The sequence below is a fragment of the Phlebotomus papatasi genome, chromosome 2, assembly GCF_024763615.1.
Source record: "Phlebotomus papatasi isolate M1 chromosome 2, Ppap_2.1, whole genome shotgun sequence".
Taxonomy (NCBI): domain Eukaryota; kingdom Metazoa; phylum Arthropoda; class Insecta; order Diptera; family Psychodidae; genus Phlebotomus; species Phlebotomus papatasi.
This window is the reverse complement of record NC_077223.1, coordinates 81,451,892-81,467,449: the sequence shown is the minus strand read 5'-3', so window position 1 is coordinate 81,467,449 and position 15,558 is coordinate 81,451,892. Positions and strand designations below refer to the sequence as shown.

At 35.9% G+C, this 15,558-nt stretch overlaps 2 protein-coding genes across 4 annotated transcripts in view; one reads left to right on the top strand and one right to left on the bottom strand.

The window, feature by feature from the left end:
- The window catches only part of LOC129804654 (T-box transcription factor TBX6-like), a 117,450-nt gene that overhangs the window by 32,044 nt on the left and 69,848 nt on the right, over window positions 1–15,558 (bottom strand). The window lies entirely within an intron of this gene.
- The window catches only part of LOC129804644 (uncharacterized), a 68,290-nt gene that overhangs the window by 799 nt on the left and 51,933 nt on the right, over window positions 1–15,558 (top strand). For 2 of the 3 annotated variants that reach the window (XR_008752010.1, XR_008752009.1), the window contains one exon: window positions 56–7,171. Coding sequence is in view for 1 of the 3 variants with exons in the window: in XM_055852141.1 (XP_055708116.1) it covers window positions 301–6,834 (6,534 nt within the window). In the remaining 2 variants the exon portion in view is untranslated. Of the gene's footprint in view, window positions 1–55; window positions 8,321–15,558 lie in introns of those variants that run through there. The other variant, XM_055852141.1, reaches the window with a different exon arrangement.

The following is a 15,558-nucleotide window of genomic DNA, read 5'->3' as shown; positions in this document are numbered from 1 at the left end:
GTAGTACAAATAAGGTGTCTCGATACAAATAATAATAATACTCTTTTGCCCTTAGCCATGCTTCTACGGGACCATACCGCCCATACCGCTTTCTCATAAGGGACTGAGCTATTTTTCCCATGGAAATTCTTGCTTAACATTACTGTCCTCATCGTCTACTGAACTAGTAAAGTTACCCGTAGTCTTGGAAGATGGTCTTACTGGGTTACTAGTGATCCAGATTGGGTAACGCAATATATGAACCTGCATCTCTTCATGAGGAAACCTACAACCCTTTGTGTACATTGATCAAGTGACTTCATGTATCACAACGCAATGGCTGAAATTGCTACATCTAGTCTGGCAAGCGGTTCAATGCCTTCACCAGTATCAAAAGCTCGTAGTTATACGTTCACCAAATATTCAGGTTACACGATTGTGCTACAACACAATGGAAGTGCATGGCTAGCCCTGGTTCATGATAATCGTTTTCCTGGACTAAAACGATCCTATTTAGCAGATGTCAGATTTGAAAATGGCTATATATTAGAAAATTTTATCACTAAACATTCTTCTTGGCAGTCGCGTCGTATTCATATTATAGATAAGGGTGTACCTCTTGTATATTTTGGTTCACTTGGTCTGAAGGGAGGTTTATGGGTGGCTTCCCTTTTTGAAGAATCAAGTTGCAAATGGTTCTGTTGCTCCGGAACCGCATGGCGTTGTGTTTGTGGCTTCAGACGAAATAATGTGTGTCATTATCACTCTTATGATAAAGTACACCACATTTGTATTAAATGTAGGAGAGAAAATCGATGCCCTAAATTCTATAATTGCAAGACCTGTTATTCTACGATTACATGTTACGACTGTTGTGGATGTCGCGAAAGGCAACTGAGGGAAAGCCAACAAAAGGAGAGAGAACGAAAGGAAAGGGAACGAAAGGAAAGGGAACGAAAGGAAAAGGAACGAAAGGAAAAAGAACGAAAGGAACAACAAAGACGACAGCAGGAAAGGAAGCGGAAAGAACAACTTAAACAACGGCAAGAAAAAGAACGAAAAGAGCGGCTCAGGAAAGAACAGGAAAGAAAACAACAACAAGAAAGAGAGCAGAGGCAAGCCGTTCTCTCCAAGCTAGACGATTGTCTAAGTTCGGCTCAAATAGACCAAGAAGATACATCGGTGCAAATTACATCGACCACATCGATCACTAATGAAAGTACTACGGATCAGGTTAATCAAGAACAATCATATGAGTTCGTTAATAATGATGGCAATATACAAGAGGACTGTGAAGCATTATTAGATCCAATTGCAACTACCACAGACTTAACCGATGATCATTCTGATTATAATTCGGACAAACAAACCCCGGTAACACGTAATAACAACGGTGGTCTTATCGGTAACTTAAAAAGTCTTCACACTTTCCTTTTACATCCTATCTCTGCCTTTTCTAAACAATCCTTACTCAAAGAAATATCTTCGTATGCTAATGAAGATGATCCATCCCTGAAGTACTTTAAAAACAAGTGGTCGAAGATTGAGGACGAATATGCAATTTCAGATCAAGAAATATTGCTCAAATCTTTAAAGGATAGAAAAGGTGTTCATAATCTTTCTTTACTGGATATCACTAAAATTCTTGACTTGATTTTGCAAATGGGAGAACCTGCTTTCAATATTGTTTGTAAGGAACAAGACAAGTGGTTATCGGATTCGAAACTTGTTTGGTTAGAACCAAAACTGCTAGGTCTAACGAAGGTTTCTGTACACGAACGAAGTGCACTAGGTGCTTTTTTATCTGAAATGGATTGGTGTAAAGATATGATGGAACAATTCTTAAAATCCATTGAAAATACAACTACCCTTGATCCTATCATTTCCTTTCTGTATATGGTAAGGAAAAAAGACATTCCTGACTTTGTGGCCCTTTCCACCATTACGAATAATCCACTTGATTCTAATGAGATTGTTGTAGTCCAACAATGGATCCATACTATTATCTACCATTCTTTCCTTCAGAAGATCAGTCAATTGTCTCGAGACGTTGCTCAATGCGCAGGACCATCCTTGGCTAAATTACTACGATTTGGCTGTTCTGATGAGTTTCTGGAAAATGTCATTACGGACAATATTGATTTGATTAATGGCCACAAGAATAAGTTTGTAGAAGTTCTAAATCTCCTTTGTGATTACCAAGTGAGAGAAGAAATTTGTACTTCAGCTTTTTCTGTTTTGTCCCAAGTATCCGCTGATAATTGGGTTGAAGAGATTGATCAAGTGATTTCATCTAAATTATTTGAAGATGCGCAAGTATATACCCTTGATGAATTGATTGAAGAAATAATAGATGATGAGACTAACATTACCGCTGAAGAACTTTCCGATCTCTATGATAACGTATTGCAATCATATAATTCAATTTCCCAAATACTACAGTCAGTGAATGATTCAGATACAAATAATTTCAAAAATCGGCCTTTTTGCGATTGGAACAAAGAATGTTTAACCATATGGGCCAACCACGTCAAGTCCAGCTCTTCGATTTCGCAATCAGAACTTATAGCGGGAGTACGTCATGCGGTTAAACTGCATCATGGTTTCTTCCCAAGAGATACGCAAATGCTATCTCTACTGATCCTCCTAAATCCTTCCCCGGGAATGGGTCGGTTGGCTCAAATTAACACGGGTGAAGGCAAGTCTTTGATCGTAGCCATGTTGGCTACTATTCATGCGTTACAAGGTAAAAAAGTCGATGTGATTACTACATCAACTGAACTATCTATTCCGGAAGTGGAGAAACAAAGGCCGTTTTTTGCGTCTCTTTCCGTAACGGTAGCAGAAAATAGCAAAATAGATACTAAGGAATCAGCTTATCAGAGTGATGTTCTTTATGGAACATCTGGGGATTTTCAAGCGGATATTTTGCGAACGGAGTTCTTGGGTCAAGACATTAGAGGTGATCGTGGATTCAATATAGTTGTTGTAGATGAAGTGGATAGTATGCTCTTTGATTACCGGTCACATAGTGTACGACTATCCGATGCAACTCCAGGTATGATCCATCTGGAACTTTCTTTGGCAGTCATATGGCAACATATTAACCAAATTGTTGCGCACTTTACCACCGTCGGTGATCAAGTTTACTTCATTGTAGAAGATTTTGAGAGGAATGGTAACGAAATAAAATTGTACTCTGGTAAGAATTGGCAATCCTGCGCAATGATCGTTGATGATAAACGGAAGTTTATTATAGAACAGACTCAGAGTCACTTGGAACAGTTGCTCAGAGAGCTCAGTCCTGAAGAAAGAGACGAATATCGAGCTTATAAATCACTTAATAACCAGATTGCCGACTTAGAAGAAGAAATATCCAAAATCTCTTGCGATGAGGAAAAAGAAAGTAAAACAGCCCATTGTAAGTCATTATCAGAAAAGTTAAAAACGCTCCCATGGAAAGAACGTTATCCAGTTTTGGATGTACCGAATCATTTGCGAAGTATTGCTGTGTCTCGCATACCTAATTGGACAAGAAGTGCCCTTAACGCTGCTTATGGTTACAAAAAGGGTGCCCATTATGCCGTACAAAACGGTCGAATTGTGCCCATACAGTACAACGAAACGGGCGTTTTGCAACCAAATATGGTATGGAGCGATGGCTTAACTCAATTCTTGCAACTCAAAGAAGGATTGAGAATGGATCCTGAAGGTGTTTCTACCAATTTTATATCCAATGTCAGCTTCTTTCAGCGGTACGGTTCTGCAATTTATGGTCTCACTGGTACATTGGGTGAAACATCAACCATAAACTTCTTACACAAAGTCTATCATACGGATACAATAATCATACCTCCTTACCAACGTAGACCGATAATAGACAATGAACATTCCCCTTATTTATGTAAGGAATTGATACCAATTGTACTTTCTAATGAAACGGAATGGACCCAAACGGTTATCGATAGAGCCTTAAGCCATGCTCAACATAAACGTGCAGTTTTGATTATTTGCAAGTTCATTAACCAAGTAAAACACTTTGCAGAAAATCTACGCAAAAAATACGATGATGAAAAAATTTTTACCTATACCGGTGAAGAGGAAAACTTTGAAAAGAGTAAGATAGATTCTGGTGAGATTATAATTGCTACGAATATTGCAGGACGTGGTACGGATTTAAAAACATCTGAATCTGTTGAATCCCATGGAGGAATGTACGTAGCTGTAACGTTTTTGCCAAAAAGTTTCCGGGTTGAGATGCAAAACGTAGGTCGTACTGGGCGATCGGGAAAAAAGGGAATGGGACAGTTGATCATCTACAATCCTGCAAAATCTAACATAAAAGACATCAAAAAGGATCGCGATGCACACGAGTCTGCAGCTAATGAGAAAGCCATCCAGGATGCTGAAAAAATGTTACTTCAAGATCGGTTGTTTAAAGAATTCTGTACGCTAGAACGAAGATATTTGCCTGGTGTTAGTATGATATCGATGCGACAAAAATGGGTAAATTTGACAGAATCTTATGAACAATATAAAGCTTCAGAATTCTCTCCCGATAAAATTACCAAATATGTTGATGATATGGTGCTTAAGAGAAAGAAGACTTTAGTGAATGAAGTACAATGCAAAATCGATTCTTTAACAGATGAAGAGAAATCAAAACTCATGGAAGATGATAAACAAAATTACTATAAAAAAGCTGCTAATCAAGCAGAATCAGAGCGTTCTATTTTCAAGGAACAACATAAAAAACTGGTATTAGATCATTTCTTCAGATCCCAATCGCATCAACCAGAAGAACTACTTTCATGTTTGAAAGATGGTCGAGAGTTTGAGTCTAAATTTTCAACTTTTGCATTAAGATATCAATGGGGTTTGAGTGACCGTAGAGGTTTTGAAGAATGTTGGGGACTTTGGCTAAAATCGCAAAACTTTGATGAGAATAGAACATCCATGGATGAAGCGTTAAACCGATTTCACAATTCATTTGGTACACCTTCCAAAGAGCGTGCTGAAAAGGATGAGTTAGTACAAAATCCCTACTATTATGTACTAAAGGGCAATAGATATCTGACAAGCGGTCGTGATACCCTAGATCAGGCCATTTCCTGTTACGATAGAGCCATTGCTATGGACCCTGATTTTAGCGTTAATGCCAGATACAATAAAGCAATGACATTGTTATCATTCGAAGAAAATGAAGGACCACGACAGAGACTTGCTTATGCAGAGTTGAAAAGAGCCAAAGAGATTATCGTTACCATTGCTAAACCGGCACTATTGTCTCTAAATGTTTTAATAGGTGAAAACCGGGAAAGAATCCATACCTCTGAGCATATTCAACATCAACTAAACTTACTGAGTCAGCAAGAAAATTACATAAACAAGGCTTGTAAGGTCATTGAAGAAGCTCAATCAAAGGAGTACCACGTGAAACTAACAGCAAATCCTATAATCGACACATTTGAGCCAGATGAGCAACATAAGTATAATAAAGCTATTGATGAGGCCACAGTCAATGGATTTACCCATCTTTTCACTATTGCAGTCGTTAAACCCTTTCCTTGGGCTAGTATTATAGGGCTAGCACTTCTAAGCCTCGCCCAGATGGTTGCAGGTTGCCTATTAGTAGCTTGTACAGCCGGTGCTGTGGGCACAGGTCTAATTGCCGAAGGCGTATCTGACATGATCACCGTAGTGAAATCTGCTATTGAAGGTAGTTTTGATTGGGCAGCTTGGGCTATTGAAAAGGCTGTTGGTTTGGCGATCTCAATAATCTCTTGTGGCATAAAGACTCTATCAAAAGGTCTCACGGCCGTTAAGGATGGGATTAAAGCTGTAACCAATACCGCAAAAACTGTTATAAATAAAGTAACTACGGGTGAAATCACAAAACAAGGTATAAAACTAGCCGCTAAGGAGCTTGGTAAAGCTTTGGCAAAAGGTGTAATTAAAGAGGTTGTTACAGAGGCAACCAAGTGTATAGTCGACAAGGTAATACTAGAAAAAATTGAAAAACTGATTGAAGATCATGTGGAAAAAGCGATAACAAAAGCATTATCCAATAATCCATTAGTTGTAAAATTGCTAGAGTTAGATGCTAAAAACGGAAACCAAGTTTGGAAGAGTCGCCTGTTAGCAGAAGGGTTATCACTTTTGAAAGAAAGAGAGCAGAATGAATGCATAGAGACATTGAAAAAAATCAGTATGGGGGTAATTGAAAACTATAACTCGAAAGCTGCGACGGCAATTCAAGCGGCTCAAAGAACCACCATTATCATTCAACTTACGGGATATACGAATCATTTCATTCGAGAGTTTAACAAGAAAATACAATCTCTTGAAACTGAATCAAAAAAGGACGACAGTCAAGAAAATGCAACAGAACATTCGAAGCCTAGTACATCTGCTAAAAGCAATGAAGAACATGTGTCAAACGCCCCTGATATCGATCTAAAGGAAACAGATATTCCAAATGATTCCGTAAGCAAAGGTACATCTTATAGTTCTAAATCGAAACCTAAATCCAAAGATTCAAAAACACCTGATGTGAAGGATGAACCTCATAATCTAAGAGATTGTGCAGAAACTCAGCTTAAAATTATTTCCAATAAATTTAAAAATAAAATGACACAGAATATAAGTAAAATCCTAAGGGATGAAGTCGTAAGTCCTACTATTGAAAATGTGACGGAAAAATTGTCCCTAGACATGGATAGCGTAAAGAAAAACATGCTTGCTGGGGTGCAAGCGATAGGAGAAGTGCAAGCTACAGTTGGTGGATTTATATCGGAACATTCAGTATTAGGACACTTTACTGCTCAAACTCCACAGAAAAAGAAGTATTTATAAGCCTGGGTTTCGAGTTTATTGGCGTTATGCCCTAGATACACTTACGACTTAAGCCGAGTTGCTGATTAATCCATTGAGATTGATTCAGCAGAGAGATTGATTCCATCAATCTCTCTGCTTAAGTCGTAAGTCCATTCATCCGGTCGTTACAATGCTTAAAGGCCAAACGGTTAGAGATAGAGACTTGCAATTTTCGGATATTCTTCCATAAGTTGACCTAAGGCCCTCATTTTCCTCCTACCTCTCGCCTATTTTAGTGGTTACCCAGGCGGAGAGTTTGTAAAATGTGAAAATACTGTAGAATCGTTCCTACACTGAGTGAGAGAAATCCGAAAAAGTTGATCCGAAATCGGTGTAAATATTACCCTTTTCAGGTGTATTTAGGGTTAACGTTACCCTTTTTCATGTTAATTTTACACTTAAAAAGGTGTAAAATTAACATTAAAAAATATTGATATATTTCTACATCTAAAAAGTGTTAAAGTTATGAGGAAAAAAAGTTAATCGCACCCTCTTTTTTTTCGCAGTGTAATAACAATTTTTCATGGTCATAGGTCAAAAAGGCTCTGGAAACGTATTTCCTAATCGAATGGGTACATTTATTAGACTCATTGGGAAGGTTTTGGAATGTACGACAATCCTGAACGGTTTCAATCGGCGATAAATCAAGGCAATGATGTAGCGATTATAAACCGATAACCAATTTTTGTCCAAAATTCAATTGTGTTACACCCGGGCTATTTTGAATGAACTTTTAAGTGATTCAATCGGTTTAATCGGTTCAATAGTTTATTAGAGAAACTGAAGCATACCTCAGAGTATAAAACGCTTTGCTACCCCTTTAAGCAAAAAAACTGCTATATTCTATCGATCATTTTAATTTGTTTGTGAATAGAGTATCGGTTCTGTTGGAACTTCAAAGATAACATAATAAAGGTAATACAGCAAATGCATTAAATATGTAGAAGTTATTATTTCAATAAAACACAACTTTCTCTAGTGAAACAATAAAAGAGGAAAATGATTTGTATTTTTTATCTCTTTATCTTTAAAAATTATTCTTCTAAAATGGGAACCAATGTAATAAGATTTTTTATGATCACTTTCCCAAATCCATTTTTGTAATTTATAAATTCTAATAACTTTTATAATTATTAGCATTATTTTTAATGTTATTACAAAATAGAATAGTCGAGTAAAGACTTTAAACATTAGTAGAAAAATGAAGGAAAAAATTGTCTGTTTTAGTAATACCGTAGATATGGATGTCTTTGTATTTACTCCTGCTTTTTGTAAGCTTTTCTTTAATTCTAGCGCTTAAAAATGGTCCAAACAATCATAAGGGCACTTGAAGATAGGCTAAAGATCATCCTGAAGTGCTAGAGTTAAAGAAAAGCTTACGAAAAGCTTATATATACGAAAAGTTTATATGTATATTACGATTAATAAATCGAAATGATAATAAAATTACAAAATGAAAAACAAACGGGAAAATTTGTTTTAAATTATCAGGAAATTACGGAAATAGGTACCCCAATTCAAAGATCAAATTATCAGTCAGGTACGGTGGGGTTGACATGAGTTATTATAAGTTATTAATGGTAATGAAAAATAAATAGGGGAAACTGGGGCACTACCAAACACGGGGTACCACCAAACACGCGGTACCACCAAACACTAATTTTTATTTCTTAACTACTTGGACTATCTCAACCATTTCTTCAGTAGACAAGCATCCCTATAGTGCCTATAAATTTCTATAGGTCTCGTCCTTAGAAGTCGAATATCTGATTAAAAAATCGCAGTGTTTGGTGCTACCCCGTGTTTGGTGGTGCCCCAATTTCCCCTACAATACAATTTAAAATGATAGCACATTTTCGATATAAAATGTATGTGCATGTAAATATAAAATGAATAAAAAGTTTAATATAAAATATTGAAATTTTGTGTTATTTTTAGGGTCGAAAGAACACCTCTTCGACAGGGAACCCCTATTGACCCTTATTGTCAAAAAATTAAAATTTATATAATGTATCCAATAAAATCTAAGTAATATTACGTTTTTTCATTAATATGCGTTTTTCGATAAGGATAAGTGTACAAAATTTCATATTACAAATGGTACAGAGTAAGGTGTCAATAAGTCCTGACACGAGTTCTTAAAGTGTCAATAGGTATTACTTTTACCCTATCTATTTCACACAAAAGGTAATTTTTAGTTATAATTGCACTTAAGAAACTTTTTGGCTTATCATGATGTAATTTGGCTCCACGATTAGTTTGGCAAGCTAAATTATATCCTAGTAAAGTCCAGTTCCATTCTATAATAGGAGAAATAGGGTGGAGTAACTACTTATCGCCACTTTTAGGAAAAACTGAAATTAATTTAATTATAATTTTTAAAGCCTTATTATAAAGTAATTTAAATTTGACACAAAGTTACTTAGATATGTTGTCTATAGATATATCAAACAAATAGTCCCTCAATTTAACGATGGAATACTTAAAAAATTATTTTTATTAAAAATTCAAAAATAACTACTTCTCGCCACTTACTTGAAGAGGCCCAAACTAAATTATTTTGGACAATATTATTAAAAAATATATTCAGCGTTGGTTTTTGTTCCTGATATTCTTTTTATTTGGCGAGAAGTGGGTCACTGGCGAGAAGTGGTGACACCACCCTAGGTACCCCAATTCAAAGGTCTCCCACTTCGCCCTAGAGAACAGTTATGTCTTTTGTAGTCTAATTATTTTTCTTTCCCTTATCGTATTTTCTGTTCCGAATCCATGTCCAAAATTAATCATTTGACCATGTTTTGACATTCATCTATAAGATTTATTACTGGTTTTATTTCACTCTTCTTTTCAGAATTTTCCTTGCAATAAATATTCTTGCAGTTTATCTTTGCACACTTGCAGCACCCCAATGTTTAAAATGTTTTAATACTTATTTACATACTTTACTTTAAGTGTACTCCTTTTCAATGTAACCCAAGCTCCATAAATATGCAAAAATTTTCCCGCAAACAGAAAAAAAAGGTTCCCAATATGTGCAATAAATTGAAATCTCCTTTAACCACTGCCCTGTTTTTTTCACCTTTTCAATAAATATTTAATGATATAAAGACTTCGTCGGAATTTTATGAGGCAATTAAATACAGAAATATTGTTATTTTCAATAACGAGATGTGGCAGAGGAGCAAAAAGTTGATTCAGTGCCCATGGAGGGGTTGCCTGGGAAAATATTCACAGTTCTTTTTTTTTGGTGAGATCGCGTCAAATTGGGCATTTTAAAATTTTTTTCTGTTAAGGGAAAGTTGTGCAGAGGGAGATAATGTAATGTAAACATTGGGATGAATTTGTGAATTATGGGCAGAAGGATGCATAGAGTGGTGAGAAACAGAATCCAGTTGAGTGGAAATGGGAGTGAAAATTGTGATTTATTGCCAGTTGAAACATTCTGCAGATGACCAAGGAGAGGATGTCGCATGGCATTTTGTGACTTGAGGATGCTGCAACAAGTTCATCAGTGGAGTTCATCCAGGATCAATCTCGTCCGGAAGAGGAAGGGTGTGGATTGAGAGAAAAAAAAGTGCCAGTGAAAACTGGAGAAAATTGTTAATTTGCAGATGATAAATGGTTGCTGGCGGGCTGTTGGCAACCGGTCTGGAGTGCCAATATCCACACATTCATCATTCTTCGCGGACAATTAGACACACACGATGAGGAGAGTCTCTTGGTGCCAGGTACAAAAGAGATATACTTAAGCATTGGGGCGCCCCTCGTGAATAAAGGTGAGGATGGAAGAGACTCACAGATTACCAACTGCTGCATTCGAGGGGGTAATTATAGATCAGCACACATCAAACTCGCTTATTATTATTTTTGTATACGCACAGTGGAAAAACAAACATCCAATTATCATTTCTCTGCCTCAGTGTTCTTTTTCCTCATCTTGCCCATTTTTGCCTTCTTCTTTAGCATGATCCACCTTGGGTAGAATTCCTCCGGCAAAGAGAAGCCTCATCAAATCACTCCTCGAGAAGATTGGCAGTCTTTTTCCAATCCAGAGGCGCCTCTGAGATTCCCTAATCTTCGTCATTCTTCTACCTTGCTCATTGTCAGATTTGCACCTCAAACTCAGGAAAGAGAGAGCCCTCTAAATTGGCCAGTGTTTGCAGTAAGCAACAAAAAAACGGCAGACATTCAATTAATTGCTAAATACAAACCATCCTGGAGGTCCAGCAAACTCTTTTTTCCCTCGTGCGATCTTTCTCTTCACCTTTTTACCTTCTTCAAGGGGTTAACAAATGCACAAATGCTTTTTCAAACCACTCAACCTTTAATGACTTTGCTGGATTTAATTAACTAATTCTCTAATGTTTCTTAAACTTAAACACAGGATGAGAGGATTTACGGGAAAAAAATATCTGTTCTCATGTATCACTAAGTTATCGACTTTTGTTTGTATTGGTTCTTGTCACGGCTGTTTGGTAATCTTAGTACACGACGAGTAGCAAAACAGACGACACAGGAACCAACACAAAGAAAAATCGATAATGAAGAAGCGCTTGAGAACAGTAAAGTGCTAAAAATACATGTTCAATTTTAACACTTAATTCTCCTGAAGTGTTTCTACATTGTCGACTTTTCTTTGCAATGGTTCCTGTCACGACTGATGGTTTTAGAACAGAAAGAAAAGTCGATTATGCAGAAGCACTTCTTGAGAACAGTAAAATAGTAAAAAATGACAAGGAGAAAAACTTTTCCTTTTTATATTTCATTGGAGGCTTGTCAATAGAAAAGCAGAAATCTTTCCCTTGAATATTTTTTTAGTACAGATCTGTTCTCAGGCGCTTCTGTGCTATTGTCCTATCTTTGCTTTGGATCCTGTCACGATTATTTTTCACAGTTATCATCGTATTCCAAAACAACCAATCAATCGTACTAAGAACCAACGCTAAGTAAAGTCGATAAAGCAGCAGTATATGAAAACAGACATGTTCTAAAAAATGTTTTAGGAGAAGGATAAGTCTTTTAATTTTCATTGGAATAGCACCATTAAGCCTGCTTTAGAAGATTTATAAGTATTGGCTGGATTTTGTGTATCTGTTCTTTAATATTTATAAATCATAAGAATATTAATTTTATGTTTTTATTAATAAATTAACTTAATTTAAAATAAATACTAATTACTAAAAAGTTTTCTTTACAACGTGTGCCTGCATTTAAAACTTTTTTCAAACTTCTAAAAGATGATTAACTCTAATTTTACAAAAATTTGAATTCAATCTTTTTAACTAAGAAAAAAAACTTTTTAAAAAAAAATTCCTTTAAAAATTATAGAAGGTTAAAGCGTTAGGCACACATTAAAATTTAAAATAGTACAATTTTCATATTCAAAATATTGAATGGATATCTGACATTAAAAATACTTTGATAGATTTTATAAAAGAATGTTGTAACGGTCATAGACTTTTCTTAAAGCGCTCTTGATTGCCTTGATTGAATCCTATAAGGAATTCCTCGTAAAGTCGCTAAAAAAGATAAGTATTCCAAATCGAAATGACTAATTTTAATATTCAAAACCATTATAACAATAAGAAGTGTTTATTTTTTCAAATTTTAGTAGGTTTGGAGAACTAATTTTTAGATATACTTTTAATGAAAAAATTAATTTAAAAAAAAAAAACTTTGAAATAAAATTTAAATTAAACATTTTCGTAATTTAAGGTCTCGAAGTAATAATATAATATATTGTGTTAGACTTGCTGAAAAAATTTCTCAAAAGAATTTTTAATTTTTAATAGGTTTAAATAAGTTACATTAAATTGAAAAGACAAAACGATTTAAAATTCTTAATAAAAAGATTGATGAAACTAGGGAAAGAAATATTTTATTTTTAATTTTTATATTTATTTCTTTTTATATTTTGTTTATATTTTCATTTTATTAAATTTTTTATTTTAATTCAATATTACTTTTTTTAATATTGATTTTGTTTTATTTTCCTATCAATTATTTTTTTAATTTTGTATTATGATTTTTGAAAATTTAATGTCTTACCAGTAATTTTTCGGAAATTGAAAAAAAATTATTCTGAAAACTATTAACGTTTGCTTATCTATATCATTATCAGATCAAACAAACTGGTTTGTCAAATTTTCAATTAGTTAATAAGTTTTTGTCTTTAGTCCTTTATTGTATCCCGTCTTAGAATTTGTTCTAAAAGTGATCTAGATCCTTGTGAAATGGATACAATAATTTTGAGATTTGTCTACCCCACAATCTTCCCATCCTGAGAGAAAAGAAAATCAGCCAATCTTCTCAGTTTACAAACTCTTCCCAATTGGTACCATCATTATCCAATTCACTTCTTTTTGGTACACATTGCCTCTGGCAACGCAGAAGGCGCCTCACACAATTAATAATTATGACGACGACGACGGCGACGACCAGCTCACCAGGTAATTTGGACCATGGAGAAAAATGAGGGAGGTGGACTGAGAACGCTGGTGTTCGAAAGGTGAGGAATTGGGAGAAGGAGCCAATTCACGAATCAGCCAAGAGAGAATGAGAAGTTATGACCATAAACACTCTATTAATGGGCTCGTTTTTTTTTCGGGCTCTCCTCAGCGTTGGGGCAATTTTTCACCAATACCCAAATGCAGGTAAAGTCTAGTGGCATCTTCCAGAAACGTAGACCCGAGGAGGAATAAAGGCATGGTAATGATGGAAATATGCACGATGATCCTCATTTGAAAATACTGGAAGAGAAGGAATTCCAACAATTCCGTGATAATTCATGTTTACTGGGCAGGAAAAAAAGGAGGAGAGTGAAAAGTCATCAACAAGCACCAACGAATGGTCGTAAAAATTCACTCTCTGGGTGGTGCTTCGTGTGTATTAATTAATAATTAGGGAAGCCATTTGAATACCATTGAGAGCCAAACACAGCTGACCAATTAAAATGAGGTGGAAGGACTGAGGGAACAAGGAGAACCCTACATTTTTTAGTTTCCCTTATTTGCTTGAATGGACTCACAGAAATTTCTTCCATTGTTTTATGGTAAGAATATGGAATTTTTAAAGGAAGAAGTTCATTTCGAGAAACGGAATAAATTCAGCCCTATAGGGGTCTAACAGGACAGATGTCAGGCTCTGAGTTCCTTACTTACAAAACGTAAAATTTAACTTATAGGTTGTGGTTGGGTTACGCACCTCATTTCGAAAGGACAATCTTGGGTTTATAAATGCGAAAGACATCTCTGAATAGGAAAGAAATCGGTTAGGGCTACTAAGTACCTTGTCCTAGTTCTGATGTCCTAGCACGCAAGGCTTTTAGGTGATTTAAGCTCTCGTAATATAAGTTCCGAAACGAGTACATAAAAGAACGTATTCTGAAAAGCATCATATAGGGCTACGGATTTCAATTCAGTTGATTTAGCTACTCGATATATTAGTAACTAAGTGTTGCAAAATAAATAAATAAATTGAATTTGTCTAAGAATAGCTTAGGACTGCAAGGATCTGTAAACATGACCTAGGGAAACGATTCCCGAAAGAATAGTGCAACGTGGTCTTCTAGATAAGGAGCTAATTCAGTATCAGTATAAACCCATAAGGCTCTATAGGGCTTGACCCTCAAACTTACAAAGTTCTGTCTTCAATTTTTCTAGTTACAATTTGAAAATACCTTAACGATGCTTAAATAACCGTCCCTATCCTTAATTGGTCTAGAGAGGTTTTCGGTAAACCGATCCAATCCTTTTAAGGATACGTCCAATCTAGGTTTCGAATATAGTTTCGGAACCTCAGAAATAACAACTTATTCAAAGGAACTAATTCAGTATATAAACCTATAAGGCCCTATAGGGCTTGATCCTGAATTTATTCTACAAAGTTCTGTTCTACAGCTTTTCCTGTCTAAGATTTCGGAATTTTTTAACGATCCTGAAAGAACCGTTTCTATACAGAAATGAACATTATAGGTTTTTGAAAAGCCGATTTGATCCTTTTAGGGACACATCTAATCTAGGTCCCGGAGATGCTTTTCAAACCTTCGAATGACAAACGAAATTTTTAAAAATTCATTCAGATGGAATGATAGCCCAATCTTCGTATGCACCCCAAGAGCCGGATAGAAGATTGATAGAGACCTGATCCTCCTGTCGCAATATTGCTGACGAAAACAAATAACAATGTGGGAATGATGGTCAAAAGTCAGGCGTCAGAGGAGAAAAAGAGCTGATGATTCCTTCAGCCCCAGAGTCCGGCTGTCATTTTTCGCATGTCACGACTCTGTCTGGTGCCATTGAGGAATTCCATCCAAATGTGTTTCTTTGCTCATTCTCCTGGCCAGAGAGAAGTGCAATTCGAAAGAAGACAGCCAGAAAAAAAGAAGGAGGTGGAGGAAGAGAGACCCCCAGAGGACAGTCCCTCTGGCTCAATTTATCACTGGAGAGGCAATTGGACAAGATAATGGTCTGAAAATTGCTGTTTTGTTTCACAAGATTTGCCCAAGAATATTGACTTATGGGCCTGTTCTTGTAGCCTCAACTGCGGAAGTGGTCAACAGGGTGGAATGCAGGGGATCAGAAAAGGGACAGATAATCCTAACCGGCTTATGTAGGTGAGATTCTTAACGTGAGCTAACTCGGAGTGCATGCAAATTCGATTTAGAGCTGAAGTTGGGAGACGCCATTCAGTTATCTTGAATAA